This window comes from Opisthocomus hoazin, chromosome 9, assembly GCF_030867145.1.
Source record: "Opisthocomus hoazin isolate bOpiHoa1 chromosome 9, bOpiHoa1.hap1, whole genome shotgun sequence".
NCBI classification, from domain to species: domain Eukaryota; kingdom Metazoa; phylum Chordata; class Aves; order Opisthocomiformes; family Opisthocomidae; genus Opisthocomus; species Opisthocomus hoazin.
Window position 1 is genome coordinate 2,445,433 of NC_134422.1, and position 26,458 is coordinate 2,471,890.

At 45.3% G+C, this 26,458-nt stretch overlaps 2 protein-coding genes and 1 long non-coding RNA gene across 3 annotated transcripts; 2 read left to right on the forward strand and 1 right to left on the reverse strand.

Moving 5' to 3' along the window:
• Positions 1–372: 372 nt before the first annotated feature.
• On the reverse strand, positions 373–7,431 carry LOC142362412 (uncharacterized). Its single transcript, XR_012765060.1, has 3 exons — positions 7,357–7,431; positions 5,362–5,463; positions 373–469 (listed from the first exon to the last, which is right to left on the reverse strand). It is a non-coding gene; the product is annotated as an uncharacterized LOC142362412 (long non-coding RNA).
• A 350-nt stretch (positions 7,432–7,781) lies between these two features.
• On the forward strand, positions 7,782–19,593 carry NMI (N-myc and STAT interactor). Its single transcript, XM_075430781.1, has 10 exons — positions 7,782–8,079; positions 10,331–10,381; positions 11,952–12,029; positions 12,331–12,489; positions 13,342–13,449; positions 15,068–15,230; positions 16,172–16,278; positions 16,395–16,587; positions 17,240–17,346; positions 17,826–19,593. Exons 2-10 carry the CDS (start codon positions 10,337–10,339, stop codon positions 18,012–18,014), a joined length of 1,149 nt encoding a protein of 382 aa, XP_075286896.1. The 5' UTR covers positions 7,782–8,079; positions 10,331–10,336; the 3' UTR covers positions 18,015–19,593.
• Positions 19,594–22,970: 3,377 nt separating this feature from the next.
• On the forward strand, positions 22,971–26,147 carry RBM43 (RNA binding motif protein 43). The gene is made up of 3 exons (XM_009937087.2): positions 22,971–23,176; positions 23,690–23,784; positions 23,866–26,147. The coding sequence occupies exons 1-3, from the start codon at positions 23,056–23,058 to the stop codon at positions 24,607–24,609; spliced, it is 960 nt and encodes a 319-aa protein (XP_009935389.2). The 5' UTR covers positions 22,971–23,055; the 3' UTR covers positions 24,610–26,147.
• Positions 26,148–26,458: the final 311 nt, after the last annotated feature.

A 26,458-nucleotide genomic window follows, 5' to 3' on the forward strand; every position in this document is an offset into this window, starting at 1 on the left:
AATATCTTCAGACAGAATCAGTGGCATAAAAAGCAGTGTTTTAAAAAAACCCTGCAAAAACTAAACAGAGCTCTTGGAGTTAGTAACGCTTCATTTGGAAATGAGCTTGGATAACAGCTGTTGTGTCTTTACCTTCAAAAGGGTGCTTTGTATGCACGAGCACAGGAAGAAATTGAAATACAAGTTCATACAAAACAACTAAACCCTGGGTTATTGTGAAAGGAAAAGGAACAGGAAAGGAAAAGGAAAAGGAAAAGGAAAAGGAAAAGGAAAAGGAAAAGGAAAAGGAAAAGGAAAAGGAAAAGGAAAAGGAAAAGGAAAAAGGAAAGGGAAAAATAACCCACAACCCATGAAATCTTAAATATACTCCCTGGAGGGCCTGTTGTGGAGATCTCTCTGTAGAGAAGGCAGTGGGATTTCCACAGAAGAATGAGACAGCCATTAGTCAATCCTTGGCTTTGCATTGGGCCTTTCAATAAAAAAAGGGTAAAAGAAAATGAATTACATGCAAATATCTGCAGGCAGTCTATTCAGCATTCTGCAACTTGGGCTCTGCCAAAAGGCTTAAGGATGGAGGCAGAAGTTGGAAAGAGAAGTTGCATTCTCTAAAAATGTGAGCTTTTCTTTTTTACTTAACAATTTTCCCAGTGAGGTTAGGTTTGTTAAAGCTTACGGAAGACTTGGAATATCAGTACCTAATTTACTAAATCCTAGAGTGTGTCTGAATCAGGGATTGAGATGAACCGAGCAAACCAGTGGTGTTAATAAACTAAACCTAATACGTTCAGTTCTCATGAACAGATCTTCAGGCAAAGTGACCTTCCTTCCCCATGTAGAGTGCTGAGTTTTTACAGAAATGTGTTGTCGTGGTTTATCCTGGCAGCCGGCAACTAAGACCACGCAGCCGGTCGCTCGCTCCTTCCTCCCAGCGGGATGGAGAGGAGAACAGACGAAAAGTAAAACTCCTGGGTTCAGATAAAGACAGTTTAATAAGACAACAAAGGAAGGAATAATAACAACCATAATAATGAATATGCAAAACAAGTTATGTCCAATACAGTTTTTCTCACTGCCTGACGACTGATTGCGCAGCCAGTCCCTGAGCAGTGATTGTGGACCTCACAGATTTTGCAGAACTCGTGGATTTTGCTGAACTCTCAGTAAAGTTTCCGCCCCCCAGACAACCGCCATTTATATACTGAGCACGAGATCTATGGTATGGAATATTTCCATTGCCCAGCTTGGACTAGCTGCTTGGCCATGCACCCCCCCCTCCCCACACACCTGCTCATTAGCCGAACGTGGGATACTGGAAAAAGTCCTTGATTTCATAGCAACAACTAAAAACATCAGTGTACAAAATCCAAAACACAGCAGCTACTGGGGGGAAAATTAACTCTATCCCGGACGAAACCAGGACATATGTCCTGTCCAAAGCTATACAATACTGGGATTATTTTACTTCCCAGAGATACCCTCTACATAAGCAATTCTCATGTTTTAACTTACACGTATTTACTTTTCCATTTATCCCAGCTGTAGCATGGCTTTCTATTTAAGACAGGAGCTTATCTGCTTTACACTCAATAAATGTTTCTTCCCTGAAGCCTGATATGTATTAGATAATTTTTGGAAATTTAGAAAATGAGGAAACCTCACAATCTCTTTCAAAAAGCATTTCCAGAGACTAAGGCACTTAGTTAAACATTCCCTGAAAGATTACCTCGATAGAGTATTCTTTCAGAAATCCTGCTGGCTACAAATCTTGGTAAGAAACAGAAAGGATCTTTTTTTCACAGGGACAATTTCAGAGTCCTTCATTCAGGCCAGAGACTGACCCAAGAAACATTTTGCCCTCTGTTACAGTCTACGGTATGACCAGTGGCTAGCCTAGGACATACCTGGGATTTTCAGAGGCAATGTTGCTTATTCCTAAGGAATAAAATCAATCAATTTCTATTCATTCATCAAATAAAATAAAAGCATAGACTAATACTATGGACAAACACACCTCCTCTACCCCTCTCCTACTCTCCCTTCCCTCTCATTTACATCTTCTCAGTGTAAAATGACCACACGCTGGAATTTATTCTGCCTATATAAAGAAATAATCCTCACTGAAACACTAACAATGTTATCCAAAACAAGTATTTCATTAACATGCAGTGATTTATAGCCAAAGAACTGGAATGTGATTCAAGCCTAACAACACTCCTCTTAGATGATTTCTTCTTCATTGTTTGCTTTCTAGCAGTCGTGCTGGGACTATTTACCAAACCACTGCATTGCCTCATAGTACTGTGTTCTGGGACACACATCTTACGGAAGCTGAAACATTCCCAAGTCTTGCTGGACACATTTCAGAATCCTTCCTGTAAAGAGTGTAGATTCGTATAGAGTATTTATTTCATAATTCTGCTCGTGTTGCGAATGGACTTGTATATTTATAAGAGGTAGATATTTGACATCTAAAGGTGCTGGACATTCATTGTCAGGTATATTTTCCTCTCTTGCCCTACTAGATAAAAGGTCTGAAAAAAGGACTATGTTTTGTGATGCCTAAAATGTAGGCCCCTTGAAATAAAACCTGGAACCTCCTCTATGGCAGTGAGGCACCCTGCACCACACCAGACAATGAGGCTGTATTTTGACGAGTGCTTGAAGCCACGCTACGCTACGCTGACAGCACCGCTGAAGCTGTTCTTCGCCCCTGCTGAGCCTACTGACCCTGCTGCATGCCACCCCCTCCCGGGATGGCACACTGGTTTTTGACCACAGGATGAACTGGACTGGGGAAATGAGCCAGCTAAAACCAACTTTGTTCAGGGTTAGTTTTTAAGCTGGTTCATTTCCCAGTCTAGATCGCCACGTGGCTGCACAAACACTCAGGATACGGGAGAAACAGGGGAACGGAGGGTATATAGGACAGCTTCTTTAAAGAGACCACCATTTGTGTGTTCTCGGTGTCTCTTTGACATCCAGTTTTGATGAACCACAGACTTTAGCATCTCAGCAGTGAGATCCAGAACTATCATGGGGATTTTCCATGCTGCTTAGAAGTCTGCGCACTGCATGACATATCACCTACAGTTACTAAGAATACAATAAATCTAAGACCCAGATCTGCTCCTCTCCATGGCCTGGCATTGCACCAAGGATAAAAATGAGAAATTTCTGTTTGCCTGGGGTTTGTAGGCTGTTTTTTTTCTCAATAACTGAGTAGGGATCACTAAGGACGGGAGGTGGTACAGCAATCATCATTCCCTTGAGCCAGGCTAGCTGCTGGCCAAAGTGCAAAGGATTGGGACACCTGATTTCACTGAAGAGAGGTCAAATCCATTTCTCCCAGTGGTCCGACGACACGATACTGGCTGCTCTGGAACATGGGGTCTCTGTTCTCTCTCTCATAGTGTGTGAAAACTTCTCAAAGAACACAGGAAAAACAAAAAAAAAGCATTGACAAATAGGAATCATGACTGTACCTTGCTGATTCAGGAATGTATTTGTGTGATAATGTGCGGACAGAATACACAAGCAGGTCCTTAATGAAGAACTCAAAATTTTATTTCCTTTTTTCCAGGCACCAATAACCTACAAAAGCATGCACCGTTTTCTGGACTCTGCAAATCCTGAAGACAAGCAGGCAAGGCACCACTAGCCTCTGTTGGCCAGGTTTTGAAAGAAAGCACAAAATAAACTGGATTGCCATGGAACATGATTCTGTCGGAGTATGAAAGTACCATACGTGCCATCAGAACACCTCAGTGGTTGAATCTGGCTTCTAAGCATTAGCAAGGTAAAGCACTGAGAACAGCCAACATTAAGATGCTACTAGAGCTGTCTGGAGAACAAGGCTCCTTTGCAGCTGGGGAGGATCAGACCAGCACTGAGCAGGTAAACGCCATTTACTTCCTTCTTTGGATCTGTTCTAACTTCAGAAGAACCAAAATGCTCTCCCTCTGAAGGCCATGCCATGAGATTCTTAACAGTTGCTGTCCAGAAGCTGAGGTATGATCAGATTGTTTTGGTACCAATAAAAGGTAAGCTTATGGCTGTAAACCTTCCTCCAGCTTAATCAGAGTATCTCCTGCTGTAGATGAGTCCTACTCCTACGCTGCCAGAAGGGTCATGGTTTTATTCTGAAGTTTCCAGTTCAGATTTCTAGGCTCATCAAGAGTTTTTCAGACTCCTGAAGAACAAGTTATCAATGCATACTCCTCAGAGAAATCCTGAGAGTTTTAAAGCTTCTTGTACTCTATGCTGTATTTTACTCCTTGATTTTCCCCTTTAGCTATAGACTCTGAATCAGTGCTTTTCCCTTTACTCTGATTCATATGTGGTTAACACTATAAATTCACAACATGTAGAAATCAATTAACTCATCAACTCCAACTCCATCTCAGTTAAGGAACTTGGCCCAATTCAGTTTCTCTGATAAATTTCCTTCACCAAACAAGCACAAACACACTGTTCAGCTCCAATCCCAAAGCAGGCCGTGTAAACAGATTGGCGTTGCTGCATTCCCTGGAGTTTAAGAGAAATAAGGCTCCTTCAGATCAGCAGTGACTTCCCAACATGACCACTGGAGAACAGCCTGCCACTCTGACATTTAAATCTGAAATCTGATGTACTTAGGTCATAATATAATCACCTCCTCCTCCTTGGCTACTCCAGCTAAGCCTCTCCCTTTTACTCATCTCATTAGTAACCAACTTTGTGTTTATAAAACAATAGTAAACATAGTTATCCATTGTCAAGGCAGAAAACAATAATAAAAAACACCTCTCAAATACAGGGTCATAGTTGCATCCACTTATCTTAAAGAAACAGGTAAGGACATTTGAAACTGCCATAATAATTACCCCATGGGTAGAAGTCCCACTGAATTCCGTGGCACAAGGTGATTGCTATCCAAGCGGGGTGTAATCCAAGATTCCCTTCATATAGCCAACGAAAGCAAAAGTTCTAAAACGCTTGATCTGGCTGTTCCTGAGGATTAATTTCTTTCACAGTCAGTGCTGACTGTCTGCTAACCATACAAAATACTTTGGCCAATGAGTACAAGCCTGTCTGTGATTTTGAGGGTGACATTTAAAAGACTAGCTTAGTTTTAAAGGAAACCTGCAAGCAACATGCTTTCTTTTTTTCTTGGCCTAGGACATAGACATTGCCCAACTGTTGTTCATGACTGCAATGCATCTATTACGAGTATCTAAATAGACAGTAAATCTTGAATGCAATCTGACTGCTTGGCTACAATCTTGGACGCGTTGTCTGCTCCTGAATCCAAGAGCTACTAGTGAAAGATGCATGTGGTACTTTTCTTTCACCCACCCATGCTTACGCACACATGCTTTTTACCTGCCACCTGACAGCTCCCATCACGAGAAGTCCAGTCTGTCCTAGCAACATCATCAGCACGACGAAGTGAGACATACCAGCTCTGTCAGGATCCATAGTTACCTACATGAAGGAGAATCATTCAGTAACCACAGTCTTTTACCCTCCCCTTCAAGAAGGAGCCAGTGCTTTCTCTTCCTCAAACTGATCACCACGGAAATCTAAGCTTTTCTTTCCCTGAAGAAGCTCTTCCCTGAAATCTCTTTAGAAAATTAGTGCCCACTGGCTAACACAGCAAATGTCTGCGACTATCAGTCGCCTCACACCAGTCCACATTTCATGACTCCCCTAAGCTGACTCACATGCTAAAGCTCTCCTCCCCTTCTTTCCCTGGGCTGGCACTAGCAGTTGTGGTCATGGATCTGGGAACTGATCTGGCCAAAGATGGGACTTTTTTTTGTGAGGGGGGACAGGACAAAGTTGCCAGATCAGTGCTTTAGTCCAACTCACCAAGCAAACACTATGGCCAGCCAAAGGACTTGAAAAAAAACTCAGAGAACATAAACACTTGGTGCAGGATGACATTAGCATTGCTTATAGACTGTCCATCAATGACTTTGTTGCCCAATTCTAGGTGCATCTGCTGTGGATTGTTTTTATGAATCTATATACCGAAGGGTTTATAAATCAACTATGCTCTTCTAGGATGGAGGATGAAGCCTGCTTGCTGACAGATGGCTGACACCCCCTGCCCCAGGGCCCCACCTCATCCCCCTGACCCGAGATGGTGGGCTCCCTCTGGGATGGTGGGCTCCCTCTGAGATAGTGGGCTCCCTCTGGGATGGTGGGCTTGCTCTGGGATTGTGGACTCCCTCCAAGCTGATGAGCTCCCTCTGAGATGGCGGGCTCCCTCTGGGATGGTGGGCTCCCTCCAAGATGATGGGCTCCCTCCAAGATGGTCGGCTGCTGGCGTCCCAGGGAAAGAGGACCACCTGCCGCTTGTTTTTCCGGAGTTCTTCCAGAAATTATTTTTCTGAATGCGGCATGTCCACCAGCAAAGGGTCTTTCTGTCACTGAATGTTTTTTGCCTTTTGCCACAGCCTGGCAAAGAAAAAAGAGCCATTCAGCGAGACCTGGACAGGCTGGAGAGTTGGGCGCAGAGGAATCTGATGAAGTTCAGCAAGGGCAAGAGCAGGGTCCTGCACCTGGGCAGGAACAACCCCAGGCACCAGTACAGGCTGGGGCTGACCTGCTGGAGAGCAGCTCTGTGGAGAGGGACCTGGGAATGCTGGTGGATGACAGGTTGACCATGAGCCAGCAGTGTGCCCTGGCTGCCAAGAAGGCCCGTGGGATCCTGGGGTGCATTAGGAGTGTGGGCAGCAGGTCGAGGGAGGTTCTCCTCCCCCTCTACTCTGCCCTGGTGAGGTCCCATCTGGAGTCCTGTGTCCAGTTCTGGGCTCCCCAGTTCAAGAAAGATGAGGAGCTACTGGAGAGAGTCCAGCGGAGGGCTACGAGGATGATGAAGGGACTGGAGCATCTCTCCTACGAGGAAAGGCTGAGGGAGCTGGGCTTGTTCAGCCTGGAGAAGAGGAGGCTGCGAGGGGATCTTAGAAATATCTGAAGGGTGGATGTCAGGAGGATGGGGCCAGACTCTTTTCAGTGGTGCCCAGCGACAGGACAAGGGGCAACGGGCACAAACTGAAGCAGAGGAAGCTCCAGTTGAACCCGAGGAAGAACTTCTTCCCTCTGAGGGTGACGGAGCCCTGGCCCAGGCTGCCCAGGGAGGCTGTGGAGTCTCCTTCTCTGGAGATATTCCAGCCCCGCCTGGACGCGGTGCTGTGCCCCCTGCTCTGGGTGACCCTGCTTGGGCAGGGGGTTGGGCTGGGTGACCCACAGAGGGCCCTGCCAACTCTGACCATGCTGTGATTCTGTGAAGACCTAGTCCTTATAACATGAACACAGAAGCCCAGAGAATGTTCTTTAAAACAAACAAATAAACAAATTCACCACAATTACCTCGAGGACACCAAGCCTTGGCCACTTCACAGGAAAACCCAGGGGCCAAACCAGCAGCTTCCAGCCCGGCTGAGAGACGGGCGAAGCGGAAGCGAAGCGGTCGGGGGGGGGGGGCGATGGCCGACCCGAAGCCGCCGTGCCCTCCCCAGCGGCCCTCCCCAGCCCGCCCGCTCCCCGCCTTTCCCGGGATTTCCCCGCTTTCCGCCGGGCCCGGCTGCTGCCCGCGGGCTCCGCAGCGCGGGGCCCCTTCCCTGAGGGGCGGCGGGAAGGCGCTGAGGGGGGCGGCGGGAAGGCGGGAAGGCGCTGAGGGGGCCCGGCGCCGCCTTCCCTCGCGTCACTTCGAGGAAGGGGAGCGGCCCGTGAGTGACAGGGCCCGGGCGGGGGGGGGGCGGGGAGGCCCGCCAGCCCCTCCTCCGCCAGCCGGGAAGCGAAAGCGAAAGCGGGCGGGCCCCGGCTCCGGCGGCGGCGGGGAGGCGGCTCGGCGGGGACCGCAGGCGGTGCGGGGAGCCCGGGGCTCCGCGGATACCCGCGGCTGCTGTGAGTTGCGTGCGCCCCGGGCCGCGCCCTCATCCCCAGGGAGGCCGCCCGGGCTCCGGGCTGCCAGCGGCCTCCGGGCAGGGCCGCTGGAGCTGCGTTTCCCCTCCCCCCCGCCCTGGGCTGTCCCGTGGAGAAGCCAAGCGAAGGTGTCTTTCGGTTCATGCTGCTTTCCCAGCTCAGGGATCGGTATGTAAGCCGGTAGCGGAAAGCAGAAGGGGATTCCTCGCGCGTTATATCGTAATGATAACATCTTTATCAGTGGTCTGGATGCGTCGGTCTGCTGGAGGGCAGGAAGGCTCTGCAGAGGGATCTGGTCAGGCTGGATCCATGGGCCGAGGCCAACTGTACGAGGTTCAACAAGGCCAAATGATGGGTCCTGCCCTTCGGTCACAACCACCCCACGCAGCACTCCAGGCTTGGGGAGGAGTGGCTGGAGAGCTGCCCGGCGGAAAAGGACCTGGGGGTGCTGGTCGACAGCCGGCTGAACGCGAGCCAGCAGTGTGCCCAGGTGGCCAAGAAGGCCAGCGGCATCCTGGCTTGGATCAGGAATGGTGTGGCCAGCAGGAGCAGGGTAGGGATCGTCCCTCTGTGCTCGGCACTGGTGAGGCCGCACCTCGAGTGCTGTGTGCAGTTCTTGGCTCCTGTCTTGGTTTCAGCTGGGGTAGAGTTAATTTTCCTCCCAGTAGCTGCTGTGTTTTGGATTTAGTACCAGAAGAATGTTGGTAACACTGATGGTTTCAGTTGTTGCTAAGAAATCAAGGACTTTTTCCAGTATCCCGTGTTCGGCTAATGAGCAGGTGAGCAGGAGCTGAGAGGGAGCATGGCCAGGCAGCCAGTCAATCTGGGCAGTGGAAATATTCCATACCATAGACATCACGCTCAGTATGTAAATGGCGGTTCGCCTGAGGGAAGGAACCTCTTTTGTGGGAGTTAAACTCTCCTTTTCTGTGAGTTGGGTCTTTTTTCCATGAGTTCTGCAAAATCCACAGGTTCCACGATCGCTGCTCGGGGACTGGCTGTGCAATCGATCATTGGGTGGTGAGAAAAGCTGTATCGTGTATAGCTTGTTTTGCACATTCTTTATTATTATTATTATTAGTAGTAGTATTTCCATTCTTATTAAACTGTCTTTACCTCAACCCATGAGTTTTACTTCTTGCCCATTCTCCTCCCCGTCCCACTGGGGTGGGAGGAGTGAGTGAGCGGCTGCGTGGTCCTCGTTGGCGGCTGCCAGGTTAAACCATGACAGCCTCTCACTACAAGAAGGACATGGAGGTATTGGAGCATGTCCAGAGAAGGGCAGTGAAGCCGGTGAAGGGTCTAGAGAACCAGTCCTATGAGGAGCCGCTGAGGGAACTGAGGTTGTTTAGCAGGAGCAAAAAAGGCTTGGGGAAGACCTTATCCCTCTCTACAACTACCTGAAAGTCTCTTCTCCCAAGTAACAAGTGATAGTACGAGAGGAAATGGCCTCAATTTGCACCAGGGGAGGTTTAGACTGTATATTACAAAAAATTTCTTCACCTAAGGGGTTGTAAAGCACTGGAACAGGCTGCCTGGGAAAGTGGTGGAGTGACCGTCCCTGGAAGTATCTAAAAGACGTGTAGATGTGGTGCTTAGGAACATGGTTTAGTGATGGGCTTGGCAGTATTAGGTTTACAGCTGGACTCGATCTTAAAGGTCTTCACTGACCTAAACAATTCTATGATTAACCAAAGACAGCCTAAATTTCAAACCTTGTTGTTGAACGCAGCGGGTACGGTGCTGCGTGTAAAAACCAAGCTCAGAATTTCCAGGTGAGAGCGTCAGAAATGTCCAGCCATGTCAGGATGCTGGGCTGCCTGCTACCCAGGTCTTGACAGCTGTTAGACAGCACTGCTTGGAGAGCGTCCGACCCGGGGTGAGCAGCCTTCGTGCTGCCCTGGCATCCACAGGCTAGGTTTGCTTGGGAGCCCCGTGCGCCTCAGCATCTGCTTCTGGATCAGTGGCCCATGAGCTTGTCTAAATTCCTTTTTATCTACCTGCACAAAATGGCGTGGCAACAGGTTCCAGATTTTGTATTATCTGCTGCGTAAAGGAGGTGTTTTCATTTATGTTAAGCAGCCTTAAGGGTTATATCTCTTAAGCACAGAGCATACAGGATGTTATGCATGTGTGTAACAGTACAAAAGTAGCGTAAAGGTAAGTACAGAATTTTCAGGACAGAAAAATTAAGTTGTGCAATGCAGAATTATTCACATATGTTTCTGGCTTTTAAGCTTCGTAAGGAAGGAGGCTTCAGATATCCAATATATATCACTTTTGCCAATAAAAGGATACAACATCCACATTTAAAAATACTTTTAGCTCAAAACAGCTTCTGGTATTCCTTTCTGGTATTCTGTTCTGCTGCAGAAAAAAGCCAATACAATGTTGTGATTGTTTTTTCCTGTTCCCTCAGGTTCCAATGGATTTAACGAGTCCCCCGCTATCTTTAAAAGATAATGGTTTCGTAAGTATTTCCTGATGTTCTGCCTGGGAAAAAAAGTCTGTGTTTGACAATAGTATCTCTGAATGAAGGTTTGTGCTCGGGCTGCGAGGACAGTGCTTCTGAAACTTCTTGTCTCACCTTCTTCCATCCTTTAATACTTCGGACATTCCTCATTCCCGCCTCCCGTTTCCATAGGGAGAGTCCTGTTCCAAAGCGTCTGCGTTACAGATTCTGTTAGTGTTTTCCTGTCCTACCTCGCTTGCTCATCCGTCTGCTCTGGAGGTCGCTTAGGGGAATTTCCTTTTTCCTGGTGCCTCCCTTGAGTCAGTTCCTGCACCGCTGCAAGTAGTTTGGGTGGGACTTTCCCTCGGATTTCTAGTGTTTTCCTTGTTATTTTTTCCTTCTTTCGGGTTGAAAACTGTTGTCTTAGACCATTTTTCAGTAAAAAAGTCATTTGTTCTTATCAGCTTCCAACTGTGGCACGTGCATCCTTCTACTTCCCTGCACTCAATCATTTGAACGAAGGAATTTTTTTTTCCGGTTTTAAGCTATACGCAGCTGGGGATTTCCCTGTTGCTTAATAGGCATTTGAAACTGGACAAAGTAGTGGAAAAAATTATTTTGTATTTCAGTGTTTTTAGGAAATACCTAGTATTACCAAGAGAATTGACAAGATTATCTAACTTAGACCTTTTCCATGCCTAAATTTCATGGTTCACATTCAAGTTTTATGTAATCTTAAGTAAAAGGGAGGGATTGTTTCAACAGGTCTCTTTGGATTTTTTTTTTTCTTTTTGCAGAATATCGCAGCCATAGAAACAAAACAGAACAGAGAAGATTTTCTCTCTTCTTGGGCTTTATCCAGTTATAGTTTTCCTGTGCTTGTGAACTTCTGCCCTGAAGTACTTAAATTCTGATATGCTTCTTTTATCACCTTCCTCCTGCTTGATGTTACCTTTTATGGTCCAATCTCCCTGAGCTTGGAAGCGTCCTGTTTTGAAATTTTTTTCTCATTAGGCCTGTATATTCTTTATACATTCTCTTAGAGGAACTGCTGAGAAAGCATAAATAAACATTTGTGGGTTTGAGGGGCTTAGTTCCTGGTGGAAGAGCATAGAGACAACTTCCTTTTGTTATTTATCAAAATACTAGCCTGTGAATATTTTCAGTCAAATAATGATTACTGACCAGGATCCATTTTCTTAGTTTTTTGTCCTGTCCAGCCATAAAATAGTTCAATGATTTGGTCTAAGTGTCTGAATGTATTTTAAAAAAATTATGTGGTCTATGCTATCCTCTGGCATGCAGATTCTAGGAAAATTAAATTACGAAATACAGTCGGTCTCTCAAAATGTTTGGCTCACCGCATATCTTGCCTGCATAATTGGAGAAAAACAGCACATGGGCACGCAGGCAAAATACGTCGGACTTCCATTAATGGACATACATTGAAAACTACTATGGAAAAACGCTTCGTCCAACTGCAGAGGGTTTATTTTTTTTTTTATTTTGAAGACTCGTTTGAATTGTTTGGTGTGTCTTGGTTAAATGGAGGGCAAAACCTGTGTGTTCCCTCTGCTTTTCTCTCCAGAGTATGGCAACCCCTGGCCCTTTCAGCATACCAGATGATGAGATGGAAAGACTGCAAGAAGAACTGAAGGAATGGAAGGCAAGTTCTATAAAGCACATAAAATTGTGGATATTAGCTGAAAGACACTTGGAAGACCTGTAGTCCATCCTTCTAAAACCAAATCAACTCTCCCCCAATTAGAACGTGTGTGTCTAACTTGTTCTCTATTCCTCAATGGTACATGCTTGTGTTGATCTTAGTGGTAACTACACTTGTAAGTCTAAGAGAAATATTTACCCAAAGTGTTAAAAATAAATAAATATAAAGGGCTTACTTCAGGTTTTGTTCGTTCCTGTGGAAGAAAAAAAAAATTTAAATCTTTTTCTTTTTAACTGTCCAGGAAAAAGTTGAACAAGCTGAAAAAGCGAAAGCTGACCTTCTTCTCTGTAAAGTAAGTGCTGATGAAGAGTGTATTAAAGCAGAGGAGGAGCTGATAAAGCTGAAGGACTTTCAAGAGAAGCAGCATAAAGACATTATTATGTCTAGGGACACCCATGAGGTATGGACAAGGCTCACTCGTAGCTGTTAGTATTTGGGGAGTTGTGAAGGAGGTGTTGATAAGAGAAAAGAAGAGTAACATTTGCTTTTCAGTTTAAACGGCTTTACCGGTTTGCAGACTATGACCAGAATGTTTTACACGTAGTTTTTCAGTGGCAGCTTAAGAGCCAGTGCAATAAAATAATTCTTATGGTAATGTTGGAAGAGTGAAGGCAAAACTGAGACCTATTTTTTGTAGAAGATGAGGACTGTCAAGACCAGTCCTCCTCTTCCAAGATTCGCCACTGACAGATGAGTTTCAGTTTTGTGTGATGCAGAGAAAATTGAATGGGTTGATTCCACTGCTTTGTCAACTCCCAGCCCATCTTACAAGACGTTACAGCACCCAAGGAATTGGCATTTCTTAAGTGGCAATGAGCTGGGCAAGAGCCAGAACCTGTTTGAGGAGAGCTCTTCTTTCTAGAACTAATTAGTTCTAGAACTAATTGGTTCATCACCTCAATGCCCCAGGTGCAGTCATTGGTACAGTAAGGATAAGTTTCCATACGCCGTCAAGGAGGTGCTTTCAGTGGAGTTTGGTTTGGCCTGTGAATCACTGATGAGAAATTATGGCTTCAACATTACAAGCTATTAAAATATAATTAATAGGTTAAATACATTCAGGTTGGCGTGGAATTTTCTGAAAGTTGGTTTTGGTGCTCCAATCATAAATGTATACAAAAAATGTATCATTCATGGCTGTCATGTAGAATAATTAAAAGTTGAAACAGTTTCTGATGTCTACAGGTTTTGCTGAAATATGTTTTTGTCTTCTATGTATTTAATTTTGCATTTAATACTTTTTGGGCTGTAGAGAGAACTCTATCTACTAAACCAAGAAAACGCTGAGCTGAAGAGAGAGATTGACAAGCTGAAAGAAGACCTTGCCGAATGTAATTCAGTGCTTTCGAGGTTTAGTCAGGTAAACTTTGAAATATTATGCGATGTGTTTTATGGAAGGGCACATTTTTATTTTGTGAGTTCTAGGCCACCAGGGCCAGTTGTTCAGCATTTGAACCTCTACTGATTTCAATTTAAAATACAGCCTGAAGTTTTATTTTCTTATTTTACCTGGCAAGATAATGCAAGGCAGACTAAGGATGTGGAAACAAATACAAGTATGGGAGATGTTGAAAACATGAGAGGAATGAAGAAAAGCGGAAAATTATTAAACAGAAGACAATGGAATAAAAAAGACACACGGCATTAGTCATTCTCAAGTACTCTCATTTTATATTTCGTGGGTAAGAGGATGGAATAAAGGGAATATGTCCATTATATGGCAAGTGTAGCATTTATTTTAGCCTATATTGAGCTTGACTTGATTACAGTCTCTTTCACGTTATTCCGAATGAGAAATAACTCAATTTGCAGCCAGATAAATATTAGTGATACTAAGTAGATTTAAACTCAGGATACAAAGTGTCTTTTGGTGAAACTGCTGTAGATTCTGAGGTGTTCAGAAATTGGAATTTCCCTTGTAGAAGTTCTGGCTTTTGAAAACCATTTTCATTCTGAATTGGAACAAACCCAAATATTTGGAGGAATTTACAGGAAAATGAAAACTGTGATCATTTTTTGTTTATACAGAGACTGAAACTCTATCCAAGTGTTACCTTGTTTAATGTTAACAATCTTACAATATTATCTTTAGCTTTCTAGATTACATTTCTGAGTTGAGGAGATGTCAGTGCAGTCTGGCCTCCTGTGCAGTCCGTGGGCAGGGCAAGGCTCCTCTCGAAGGAGGGTCAGCGTGAACAGGGGCCCGCACCCCGTGACCGAATTATCTTTCGGAAGTGTGTCTTTCCTTCCATTTTAGTAGAGGGAATGGAAAGAAAGCAGGCTCATAGATAAGATGCTAGTTTTGGAGATAGGTGGCAGGAATGCTTTAATTCCTCTGGTTATTTTATCTTGACACAAACGGTATTTCACTTCTGTGCAGGGTTTTATTTTGAAGTAGTTACGTAAAGAGGAGAAGAGAGTTATCTGAACTTCCCCCAAGTCTATCAAAGAAGCCTTCCCTAACCAACATTTTCATGAACAGTTTTAATCTATCCTAGTTATAGAATACTTGGTTATTCTTATCTATTTTACTGGGATGGCCACATACACAGCTGTTTATTAGCAGACTTTCCATTGCTGTAGAGCAGTGATGCAATTAGGCAAAAATAAATGGCAACACAAATGAGACTGATTCTTGCATTTTGCAAATTCTAGATACCAAAAGTATTCTGCTTCTACAGGTGGAAATCCCTGTGGACTTCAATTGAATTTTTACTATATAAGGTCAAGTTGAAGTTCAAAGTCGATGACCCCACACCTCATTGACAAAAATCCCAGGAATGGGCAAGTACAACTGGTCAGTTTAGTTAGAAGAGTTATCCCTGTTTTACCAGCCATGACTTCAATCTGCTTGACTGTTAAACTTTAAGAAAACAAAATATATGTAGCACTTCAAGGAAAGCATACTGTTCATTTTTATGTTCTGCCATTAAATTACAGAAATGATTTTTTTTCCTGTCTTGATTCTAAAATATTAGATTAAAAAAAAGGTAGCAGAAATGAAAGTGAAGTTCACTCACATGGAAGACATGAAGGATGATTATGCAGATATGAATACTCACTGTGTTTTTGGTGTAACTACAAAAATCCCATTCAGACTGAATCAAGACCAGGCACTGCTTACTTTTGAAGATGAAGAAGGTACGATGCATATTTTATGTCTAAAATGAATGTCTCTGATGTATTTCATTGCCAAAGGGAAAAGATTTATATAAACATTTTGGAAAAAAGAAATCAACAACAACCAAAGAAAGAATACACAGAGAACCTTTCACTATTATGATACCAGTCAGTAGAAGAAAATTCTTGCAAGCACTCTGCTGTTTTTGTTGGATTACCAGATTTCTGCTTTCAGCTAATACAAACACTGCTTTGCGTTTGAAAGTAGGAATATGTCCCTACCTCACAGAGTATTGTGAAGAAGGATTCAGAGTGTTTTGACAGCAGAATTTGATGATTTTCTTTACTCTGGGCATTACCTTGTTCTGACAGCGGTTATGTTGGTGAAGTGTACACATCAGGTGATGGGTAGATCTGAGGCGACAGAGGGGTGGTGCAGTCTGTAGCTGGCCTGCTTTCCAGGGAGATGCTTGCTTCTGGGACAGCCTGGTGCCTGCCTGCAAGGAGCCCGCAGGAGGTCTGGCTGGGCCTGCTCGGTGGGGAACTCGGTTACGCAGGTGTATTGCAGACACAACGCTAGTGTCCGATTCGTTCCTCTCAGCTAAAATCTAACAGTGCTAATAGGCATTCTCCACACCTGGTAGTGATATTTTAAATGAAATATGAGGAGTCTAGTATTAATATTTGATGCAGCGAGAGCATCTTTTGACAGCATAAAGAATCTTCTATTCTGTACTCTTCTGAAGGTAGTATACTATTTTACCTGTTGCCTGTGACCAGTGAGATCTCATGGAAACAGACATGCCTGAAGACATGGGTAGTGGGATCTGGTTGTCTAAGTGTTACTAATTTCTCCTTTATTGATGCAAAAGGAGATTTTGCTTGAGAGGCTGGGGGATAGTTTTGGGTTTATAATGATTAAACAAGGCTTTTCATATCTAAAAACTTGTGATTTTCCTTAGTTGCCCAGAGACTGACAGAAATGGGGAAGCATGCTGTGAACCTGGACAATAAAATAGCAGATGTGAGAGTGAAGCCTTTTACACTTGAAATGGGAATGAAATTCGAGGTAATCAACTGAAATATGAAAGTGTAACGATACAAACTTGCAGTACTTAAAAAGCTTTAGGTTCATTTTTTTGGGTGTTTTCAGTCACAAAGTGCACAAAACCTTAATTTTTTTAGCTCCATGTCACTATTTCTGGAAAGAAGATCAACGTTTCAGAAGTACCTGAGCTGTCCCTTCCTGAAGACTGGATGAGAGACAAATTAGAGCTGAATTTCTACAAATCTGAACAGGGAGGAGGAGGAGAAATAGAAAATGTGGATTACGACCAGCAGTCTAGAACAGCTGTTATTACATTCCTCAGACCTGGAGGTATAGTATGGAATATTTTGCTAGCTAGATGTTTGGGCCATATTGTCCATTCGGTGCTACATTCCATGCCATGTTACAGTCTGTGTTAACCACTGAATATAGCAAATTCTTCCCCTAGAGAGTTAAGCAGATCACGAAAGATGTGGGTTCACCCACACATGTGTCCATAAAGCAGTATTTCATCATATTCCTTTTTGAACAAACATGACCTGGTGCGCAGCTTGTGAGCTTTATTTCGTTCTTAACTTTGTTGAAACTCTGTTTTTTCTTTGCATTGCTAAACACTGACATTGCAAAAAGAAAATGAGGGAAGTGTGTCTGATTTTAGCTCTTGTTTCATGACAATGAGCTTAGACAGGCATTCAGATTGCCCAACTGTATGAAATTCTATGAAGATCAGTGGAGCCACAACCATTTAGAGCATCTGCTTTAGATTTATTTCAGAAGCTTTTGTGGGTATTTAATGACTTTGCTTTTTTTGGAAATGCCAAATAAACTTTTTTCAAAATGCATATGAAGAATCTACAAGTGTGCTAGCATATATTGGTTTCTAAATCCGTATAAGAAAGATTAGTCTGTTCTTCGATATGGTTATAAAATACATTTTAGATTATATTACTCTGACTCCTCTTTTTCTCATTCTCCATTACAGCAACTAACGTCTTTACGAGATGTACTAAATATCCTTTCTTTGTAAATGGAAGGTGCTATAGACTTTCTGTGTCCCCGAACACCGACGTACACTTGGAAAAGTTTCAGGTAAAAGAATCTAGTCCAGGCTAGCCCCTAAATAGAACAGATATGTGGGAAATATGAGATATGGGCAGAACCTTCAGTTCCGAGGACTGCAGATTTGTGTCATGTGCTTGGTGAAACTTAATAGCAAGTGTAAGTCTGCAATATGCTGCTCTGCTGATAATCTTACGTTTTGCAGTGGGAAAGCCATCATTTGTTTTCAAAGGGTGTGCATGTCTTTCCTGGATCAAATGATCTCATTACTTACCGTAACGTCTGTGCTAGACAGGAGGCAGATACTGAATTGTTTGTGGAGCAGGTTTGGAACTCCTGCTGTTTTCAGTGACAAATATACGACATCATTATCCAAAGTCTTAAAATGTAATCAAAGATCCTAGCCATACCTGATCAAGGATACGTTTATTTCCAGTATCTGTCAGTTCCTGGAGGTGTACATGCAACAGCTGATGTGTAATACAAGTTTGGTTTTCTTTCTTTAACAGATTTTCTGTGCGATTTCTAAGAAGACCATTCTGTTGCAAGGAATTCAGGAGACGGAAGATGATGAGGAAAGTGTACAGGACATGATTGAAATTCATTTTCAAAAGCCTAGTAATAGTGGTGGGGAAATAGAGAAAATCAAATATGTATCAAAAGGAGCAACATGGGTTTCTTTTGAGGAGGATACTTAGAGTGCCATGTAGAGAATTGTAGGTGGAACTCATGAAGTTCTGAGGTTTTGCTTCATCAGAGGTGTAGGAAGTTACGCAGACATCAACATTGTGAAATGTATACTTGAAGAAGAGGAACTGCCTGTCTTTCTGATTCGTGCAATGGCACAGACTTTGCATAGCAATTCAGTAAAGCTCAGTGCTTGGTGTTCCAGAGATTCCCGATGGAGGTCACGGAAAAACCCTCTACCAGCACTTGAAACTCAGTCTAAGATTGCTTTCTGCGAATTTGCAGATTTTGTATCTGGCAAATTTTAGATAGGTCGCATACTCCAAAGTGGGATAAATGTATTCTCCAAAGTGGGATAAATCTCTGCCTGCTTACATTTTGGTTACCAGAGCTGTGTGTAATCCCAATCAAAGGCGTCTTCGCAGATGTGCTCTTCTGAAGTGCCGTAGCTTCAGAAGGGGTCTCTGACAGAGCTCCAGTCCTGCGGAGGTTGCTGCGGGCCACTGTAACGCAAGTACCTGAAAGCAATGATCTTGTAATTTCATCAAATCTGCATTATCGAATCAGGGATAAAATAGAAAAAGGGAGAGTGAAAAACCACCACAGATTTACTCAAGAAATTGCACCTTACGAGAAGTGCCATAGCTGTAATACTGCTTTTCGCTGTCGAAACGCTGTTACTTCGCCTAGGATCTGATGCAAATTCCTCCGAGCTTCTGATAAGTGAACAGCCTGGTTTATTGTTTGGGTTTAATATTTGTTTCTACAATTACATTTTTCCTTATTTCTGTTCATGACTTTCCTTACTTTAAAATATTACAGTTAAGGATTGAGATTATTTCTTATCTAAACCAGATTGCTTTGTAACAGTGCTGGGGACACGGTCTGACGGTGAACGCTGTGTCTGCGGTATCGGTTTTGCCGTGTGCCTGGCCAGGCTGCTGGCTCTGGGAGGCTGCGTAGAGAGGGATCAGCTGGAAAAAGGCGTATCGAGATTAGGGCAAATCCCATTTTTCAGCGTGTAAAGTCCCGCTTTTGCTTCCAGTTCATTCTTCCAGTTCCCATTCTGAAAGATCGTTGAAATAAAATGGAAGTGCAAAGTCAGAGAAGGATTTCTTTTCCGCAGGAGATTTTTTTTCCTTTTCTGCTGTCGTCCTTTTTTGTTTGCTGCCCTTGGGAGCTGAAATGGTTTGGCAACAATAATCCGAACTTCAAAGTAGCTTGGGTCTAACGTTGAAAATCACTTACCTCCCTAGTATTTGACATTTTATAGAGAAGGACAACGCACCAAACTAGTGCAAGAAGAGCACTACAGATATACCCCAGGTAGTATTCCTCTAGAAGAACTGCTAGTAGGCAACAGATAGGGTTGAACATGGGAAGCCAAGAGGCTGGTAGCACCCCAGCTGATTTGGGATTCACTGTTGGGTGAGATACATGTGGCTGTAGCACCTCTTACTGTTTAGTGCATGCAACGGACTGATTACCTGACAATTATGAAGCAGTAAAAAAATAAATAGTAGTAGTACCGGAGTGTTTATGGGCATTGCATACTTTTGCATGTAGCAGTCTTAAAATGTTGGTAAGATCGGATTCCTTAAAAAGAAAGGGGGGGGGGGAACCCGATGAAGGTAAAAAATGTCATGAATTTTAAGCGTACCTCACTGATAAATGTTGAGAAGTAAACCCTTAAAAAAGGCAAAAGTTTAAAATTCTCAGCAGGTATCACAGTGTGCGGGAGTAGTGAGAAGCTGCAGGTTTTAAGTGCGTGAGATCGAGATTTTCAGTAACATTTGAAGACAATTGGTGTTTGTAAATGTCTCCATTTTCTCTCTGGTGAATTGATTCTACTGTTTAAGTTTTAAAGCAATGGTGCTGCCACGTAAAGGCTGGAAAACAGTTTTAAGGATGAAAAACAATGCCATGCCCGCGTGTGTCTGCGTGTGCCTTCACACATGGGAGCTCGAGGTCACCGTGTCCGTGTGTCTGCGTGTGTCTCTGTGTGCCTTTCCACATGGGAACTCAGGGTCCCCATGTCCATGTGTCTGCCTGTGCCTTTCCACACAGGAACTTTGGGTTGCCATGTCTGTGTGTCTGCGTGTGCCTTTCCACAGGGGGAACTCGGGGTCACCGTGTCCGTGTGTCTGCATGTGACTCTGTGTGTCTCCATGTGCTTTTCCAGGCGGGGAATGTGGGGTTGCCATGTCTGTGTGTCTGCGTGTGCCTTTCCACGGGGGAAGCCTGGGATCGCCGTGTCCGTGTGTCCATGTGTGCCTTTCCACATGGGAACTCAGTGTTGCCATGTCCGTGTGTCTGCGTGTGCCTGTCCACGAGGGGAACTTGGGGTCACCATGTCCATGTGTCCATGTGTGCCTTTCCACACGGTAACTCGGGGTTGCCATGTCTATGTGTCTGTGTGTGCCTTTCCATGGGAGGAGCTTGGGGTCGCCATGTCCGTGTGTCTGCATGTGCCTTTCCACATGGGAGCTCAAGGTTGCCATGTCCGTGTGTCTGTGTGTGTCTGCATGTGCCTTTCCACGTGGGAGCTCAAGGTTGCCATGTCCGTGTGTCTGTGTGTCCCTTTCCGCGGGTGGAGCTCGGGGTCACCGTGTCCATGTGTCTGCATGTGACTCTGTGAGTCTGTGTGTGCCTTCACACATGGGAGCTCGGGGTTGCCATGTCCGTGTGTCTGCGTGTGTCTGTGTGTGCCTTCACACGCGGGAGCTCGAGGTCGCCGTGTCCGTGTGTCTGCGTATGTCTGTGTGTGCCTTCACACGCGGGAGCTTGGAGGTCACCATGTCCGTGTGTCTCTGTGTGTCTCTGTGTGCCTTTCCACATGGGAACTCAGGGTCCCCGTGTCCATATGTCTGCCTGTGCCTTTCCACACAGGAACTTTGGGTTGCCATGTCTGTGTGTCTGCGTGTGACTCTGTGCGTCTCCATGTGCCTTTCCAGGCGGGGAACGTGGGGTTGCCATGTCCGTGTGTCTGCGTGTGCCTTTCCACGGGGGGAGCTCAAGGTTGCCGTGTCCGTGTGAAGCGTGTACCTTTCCACATGGGAACTCGGGGTCGCCATGTCCGTGTGACTCCGTGTGTCTCGTGTTCCCTTCCACGCAGCAGCTCGGGGCCGCCGTGCCCGCGCGTCCCCGCGTTCCCTTCCCCGCCGGGCGCAGCGCAGCCCCCGAGAGCCCCCGCGCGGGACCAGGCCGCGGCCCCGGCGGGAGGCGGCGCGGAGCAGGCCCCGCCGCTCCCGTTTCGGTTTCACCGCCGGGCCGGGGCGGGCCGCGCCCTCCCTCCCGCCGTTCCCCGGGTGCCGCGGTCGGGCGGCGGAAGGCCCAGCTCGGCGGAGCGGCGGCCATGGCGAGTGCCTGTGGGGGAGGGCGGGCAGGGCCGTGAGGGGAGCGCCGGGGCCGTGGGAGTGGGGGGGGAAGGACGCGGGGGGAGAGCCCGGGCCTTCCCGCGGGCGCCTGGGGAGCCCCCTCGGGGGGTCGGCAGCGCGGCCTGGTCCGGCACCGCGCGTTGGCAGCCTCGGGGGGGGCTAAATGATTTTCTTTCTTCCAAGAAGGCGGTGAACTGTCACAAAAAACTGCTAACGGGGTCGTGGGATGCATGAGGAGGAGTGTGGGCAGCAGGGCGAGGGAGGTTCTCCTCCCCCTCTGCTCTGCCCTGGGGAGGCCCCATCTGCAGTGCTGGGTCCAGTGCTGGGCTCCCCACTTCAAGAAAGATGAGGAGCTACTGGAGAGAGTCCAGCGCAGGGCTGCGAGGATGAGGAGGGGACTGGAGCATCTCTCCTACGAGGAGAGGCTGAGGGAGCTGGGCTTGTTCAGCCTGGAGAAGAGAAGGCTGAGAGGGGACCTTAGAAATGCCTCTAAATATCTGCAGGGTGGGGGTCAGGAGGATGGGGCCAGACTCTTTCCAGTGGTGCCCAGCGACAGGACAAGGGGCAACGGGCACAAACTGAAGCAGAGGAAGCTCCAGCTGAACATGAGGAAGAACTTCTTCCCTCTGAGGGTGACAGAGCCCTGGCCCAGGCTGCCCAGGGAGGCTGTGGAGTCTCCTTCTCTGGAGATATTCCAGACTCGCCTGGCCGCGGTGCTGTGCCCCCTGCTCTGGGTGACCCTGCTTGGGCAGGGGGTTGGGCTGGGTGACCCACAGAGGGCCCTTCCAACCCCTAACATGCTGTGATTCTGTGAAAATTCGCTTGGGGTTCCACCATTTACAGTAACGTTGCTGTGACATTCCCAGTGCAATATTACTGTTTGTGCCTGTGTAACAAGACTGGAAAGGAAATACGCTTTTCTCAACAAGGCATGGATGCAGATCCTGTTTGGGATGGGTTTCGTGTTCGCGGCGCTGGGGGGCTCGGCTCTGATGGAAATCGTGCTCGTGGTCAGTTGTTTCACGCACTGCGAGCCTCAGGTGGCTGGGGTTGTGTTCTTGCCATGTAACGAGGTTCTCCATTCCAGAGGTGGAGAGAGACGAGTCAGAGCACAGCCCTGGATCCCGGCTCTGGTGAATTTAACAAGGAAGGACAGCCGGGATCTGACCCTTCCACTCTGAAAAGACATTCCTTACTCGACAGCACATGCAATTAAAATTTGTCATTCTCTTCAAATTTTGAATATTAGAATTGGAAGGAACAACCTTATTAGTATTACACTGGACCTTTTGTTTGAGAAGCCATTAAATTTAGCTCTAATTTTTACTGCTTGAAGAAAAGAAGATACTGAGAGAGTGTAATTTATGCTTAAGAGTTAGGCCGTTTTTTAATGCACGGTAATGTAAAGGTGCCTGAGGGAGCATGGTATTCACTGAAATCTGACTCGGCAGTCGTCTTAATCAGCTGGTAAACGCTGATGTTGTGTGTGCAAAAGGAAGGGGGGGGTCACTTGATCAGCCGGGGTGAATCCGGGTAACCTCTGCGGGAGGTCACGGGCACTCCTCGCGCTTACGGTGTGCCGTGTCTCTGTGCGCAGGCAGCAGGACAAGCTGCGAAATCGGCCAGGACGGTCGTCATCGCTGGTGTTCCAGATGGCCTGCTGCAGGACGACGTCATGACTGACATACTGATCATTCATTTCCAAATGTCGAAGAATAATGGTGGAGATGTGGAAGAAGTAATGTATCCGACAAGGAAAAAAGGAGTTGCGTATGTAACTTTTGAAGATGAAAAAGGTATTTAGATTAATACACTATAGTAAATACAGTGCGTCCCCCAAAGAGATAGCCCTAGAATGTTAACCCTAAACCACATCATTTTAAATTCTTCACTGGTACTAGGATTTTATAGAACTGGGAGACTAACACCTCTCTTTTAGTCAATCAAAATTTTAGGATTGTATTTCTCTTCATTGAAGTCAGGACTCTGAGCGGGCTTCATGCAACGCGTTTCTTGTGTTTCGTTTTAGGAATAAATTTATACCATGCATAACAGATACGATTTTTATAGTCAGGCCTTTGAGAATAAATCCCTGCCAATTAATGTTCTAAGAGGACAGGCTTCTGTCTCTCTCTGAACAATTTTGACTAATATGTAAGATATTAGGCAAGAATATTGAACCGCCTGCGTGTATGTATGGGAAATTGTTAAGGAAAGCATCAAGAGAAAAACACCCACGCAGTGTTCCGCCATCAGACTGGCAATGACGTGTTATCTCGCTGCACAAGTGGATCTGGCTTTCTCTTTAGTTGTAGAGAGTGTTCTAAAGAAGGACGAACATCTACTAGAAGACAAGCGGTTGTCCAGACGCTATCCGCTGAAAGTAACCCGTTACTGTGAAAATGTAAGCTCATTCGTAATTTATCTAGTTGTGCTCCCATTGCTATGTAAACCGTTACTTAACTTCTCTAATTCAAAATTCTAGGTCTTCAGCTCTGTCACATCTGTCCTCAATATGTCTATTTTCAAAGATCAGTTTGTTTTAGAAGATCTGATACAAGAAATTAAAATGAAGAGTGCAGCGTTGAGCTTTGGTCCTTTGCAGTCCAATGGGCATATTTCTGTTCAAGGGTCATTTCCAGCAATCAAATTGCTAAGAGACTTTCTCTTGCTAAAAGCAAAATCCCTTTCAGAGAAGGACAAAAGAGAAGAAGGTAAGTCCCATCTGAGACCAAAGAGGAGGCTACAGCAGCACAGACTGAGCACGGAGGCGGGTAATTTCGTTCATGATGCAGATGGGGAAAAACAAGCGGTTGTTCTTGACACAGATGTATATCACTACATGAAGTACTTTTTTCCCAGGACATTCCTAGTAAATTATGATCTTGTAATTTCTAACATCACTGAGGGTGATATAACTACGGTATATATTGAGAATGCTGGAAGTAGGTCTGATGCTGGACTGGTATTAAAAGTCAGAGAGAAAATTGAAAGTCGGTCTGTGAAACTCCACAACGCTTTACGTAAAGAAAGGATCTGCTTTGAAAAGCACACCAGAGATGAAAAGCGGAGATACAAATGGGCGTGTGAAAGTCTGAAACCTCGTTACCCCTATGTTTTGATCATTCCTTATGACACTCACATTGATGTTATAGGAAAGTCTTCTGACATTTTTGACTTTACAAAGGAAGTGAGCCGTAGGATTCAGAGCCGGTTTCAAACCAGGTAGGAAGTTAGCGTTCACGCTTTCTACACATTGTGCTTCTCATACGGACGGTGCTGGTGCAGCCTGCGCACCTCTGGGTCGCTGCAGGTCTGTCACGCTTCTCCCACTCTCAGGCTGGGAAGTCTGCACAGGAGAGTGAAGAAGCCCATTCCCCCCACATACCAAATTAAGTTCAGAACAGGAAACAAATGATCTCTGTATCTCTCGTGAGCTTAGAAGAAATTTGGCCTCTTGTCCAGATTCAGCCTCCTTTTTCCTCTTGTTAGCTGCTTTCTGGGCATATGCGTGCTCATTCTGTCTCGCTGTCAGGGAGCATATGAGGAGAAAAAAGAGGATTTTTGAAAGAGTTCTCATTAGCATGAGAAGTCAGACTAACAAAGCTGGGTGAGCCTGATATGAAATACTGCGTTGAGTTACGTTTCTTTGTGCAAGGAGACGAGCACTGAAAACAGGAGTGGTGGCTTTTGTCTGTTCCCTGGATCTGCAGAAGGAAGCTCTCATTGTTGAGATGCACGACAAAGGTAGAGCTTTGACACTTGAGGGGATGGAATGCTGACAGGCTTGTCATGTCCTGAGAAGGACCTTAGGAAATGGCACTGGGAGTTCTTGACAGTAGAAAATGAGCGAGTTTGTTTTCATAGCAGTGATAACGGGGTTGTTTTCGAGCTGTAATGGCACCTGCAGCATCCCTTGACAGAATGTTACTTAGACATGAAAATATATCCAGAGTTTTGATGTGAAAATCTTGGGGCATTTAGACTTCTGAATGGGATTCCGTCTATGCAATTCTTGTGCCCAGTGTGGTCACAGAGTAGCCTTTCTGATCCAAGTAATTTCCTGTTGTAGATGCTCTGAACAGGAGCAATCTTTTTTTTTCTGTGCAGAACGGATCAGTTGCTGTAATGAGGAAGAGAAACGTGCCTTATTAATACTTTCCAGTTGTGTTTTTCAGAGCAATGCTAGAGGTTCGGACAGCTGGGTTTCTGCCACCTGTGTAAGAGCTGGACAATCTAATGAAGGCGTAGGCAGCGTTAGTTCTGCGTTCAATGCCTTGGAACATTTCTCATTTCGTAGGATCTGTACAAATGTCCAGAGATAGTTAGATTTTGATAGGTCTCAATATGTGCGTAGTTAAAAAAACATCCTTATGTGTATTGTTTTAGCTTTAAAGAGCTATCAGAGTGATACCTGTTTATGTCTGTCCTGTCCTTCGCTTTCATTCCTGGGGCTAAATGCTGACAGTTAAAACTGAAGGCTCGTTACAGAATTCCACCTCGCTCAGTAAAATTAGGGGCCAAGCTAGTCCATAGGAACACAACAATTTACGTGTGTGTTTGTTTTTTTCTACAGGTTAACTTTTTCTATATCCATTACAAGGGTCCAAATGCCCATGCTGATTTAGCCTTTTTATAAAACCAATTTAGAAAAGAACTTATTTTGTGATAACAGTGTGTTCAGAATACTATGTCAAAGCATACAGAGCACCAGCTCTTTTGCCTTATGTGCGGGAAAAGTTTTTTGTGATTTTATGCCATTAAAGAAATTAGTTACACAAAATATCGCATCCGTGTTCTTTAAACCAACCCCCAGACTTTTGATTGGAAGCCCGAACCCGAAGCCTAAGAAATGCTTTAGGCATTTTCTTGCCATGACTGATTATCCATTGCAATTATGCTGATGAAAGATAAAGTAGTTAAACTAGTGCCAATGCTGCATATTAAAGTAGACTGTTGAAGCGAGAAGATGATGAGCTGAAGTACGTTGCTGAATTGGAAGGAGGGGAGCAGTGTTTAAAGGCTTGATCTCTTCCAGGTGCCTCTATAGGCAGTAGATTCTCCCTGGGGCAGGGGAT

Bases quoted from the DNA above. Each gene is read 5' to 3' on its own strand.
- NMI (XM_075430781.1), top strand. From the start codon at position 10,337: ATGGATTTAACGAGTCCCCCGCTATCTTTAAAAGATAATGGTTTC. The intron at 13,450-15,067 runs GTAAACTTTGAA...CTAAAATATTAG, and splicing joins TGCTTTCGAGGTTTAGTCAG to ATTAAAAAAAAGGTAGCAGA. The intron at 15,231-16,171 runs GTACGATGCATA...GATTTTCCTTAG, and splicing joins TACTTTTGAAGATGAAGAAG to TTGCCCAGAGACTGACAGAA.
- RBM43 (XM_009937087.2), top strand. From the start codon at position 23,056: ATGACTGACATACTGATCATTCATTTCCAAATGTCGAAGAATAATGGT. The intron at 23,177-23,689 runs GTATTTAGATTA...CTTTCTCTTTAG, and splicing joins AACTTTTGAAGATGAAAAAG to TTGTAGAGAGTGTTCTAAAG. The intron at 23,785-23,865 runs GTAAGCTCATTC...TCAAAATTCTAG, and splicing joins TAACCCGTTACTGTGAAAAT to GTCTTCAGCTCTGTCACATC.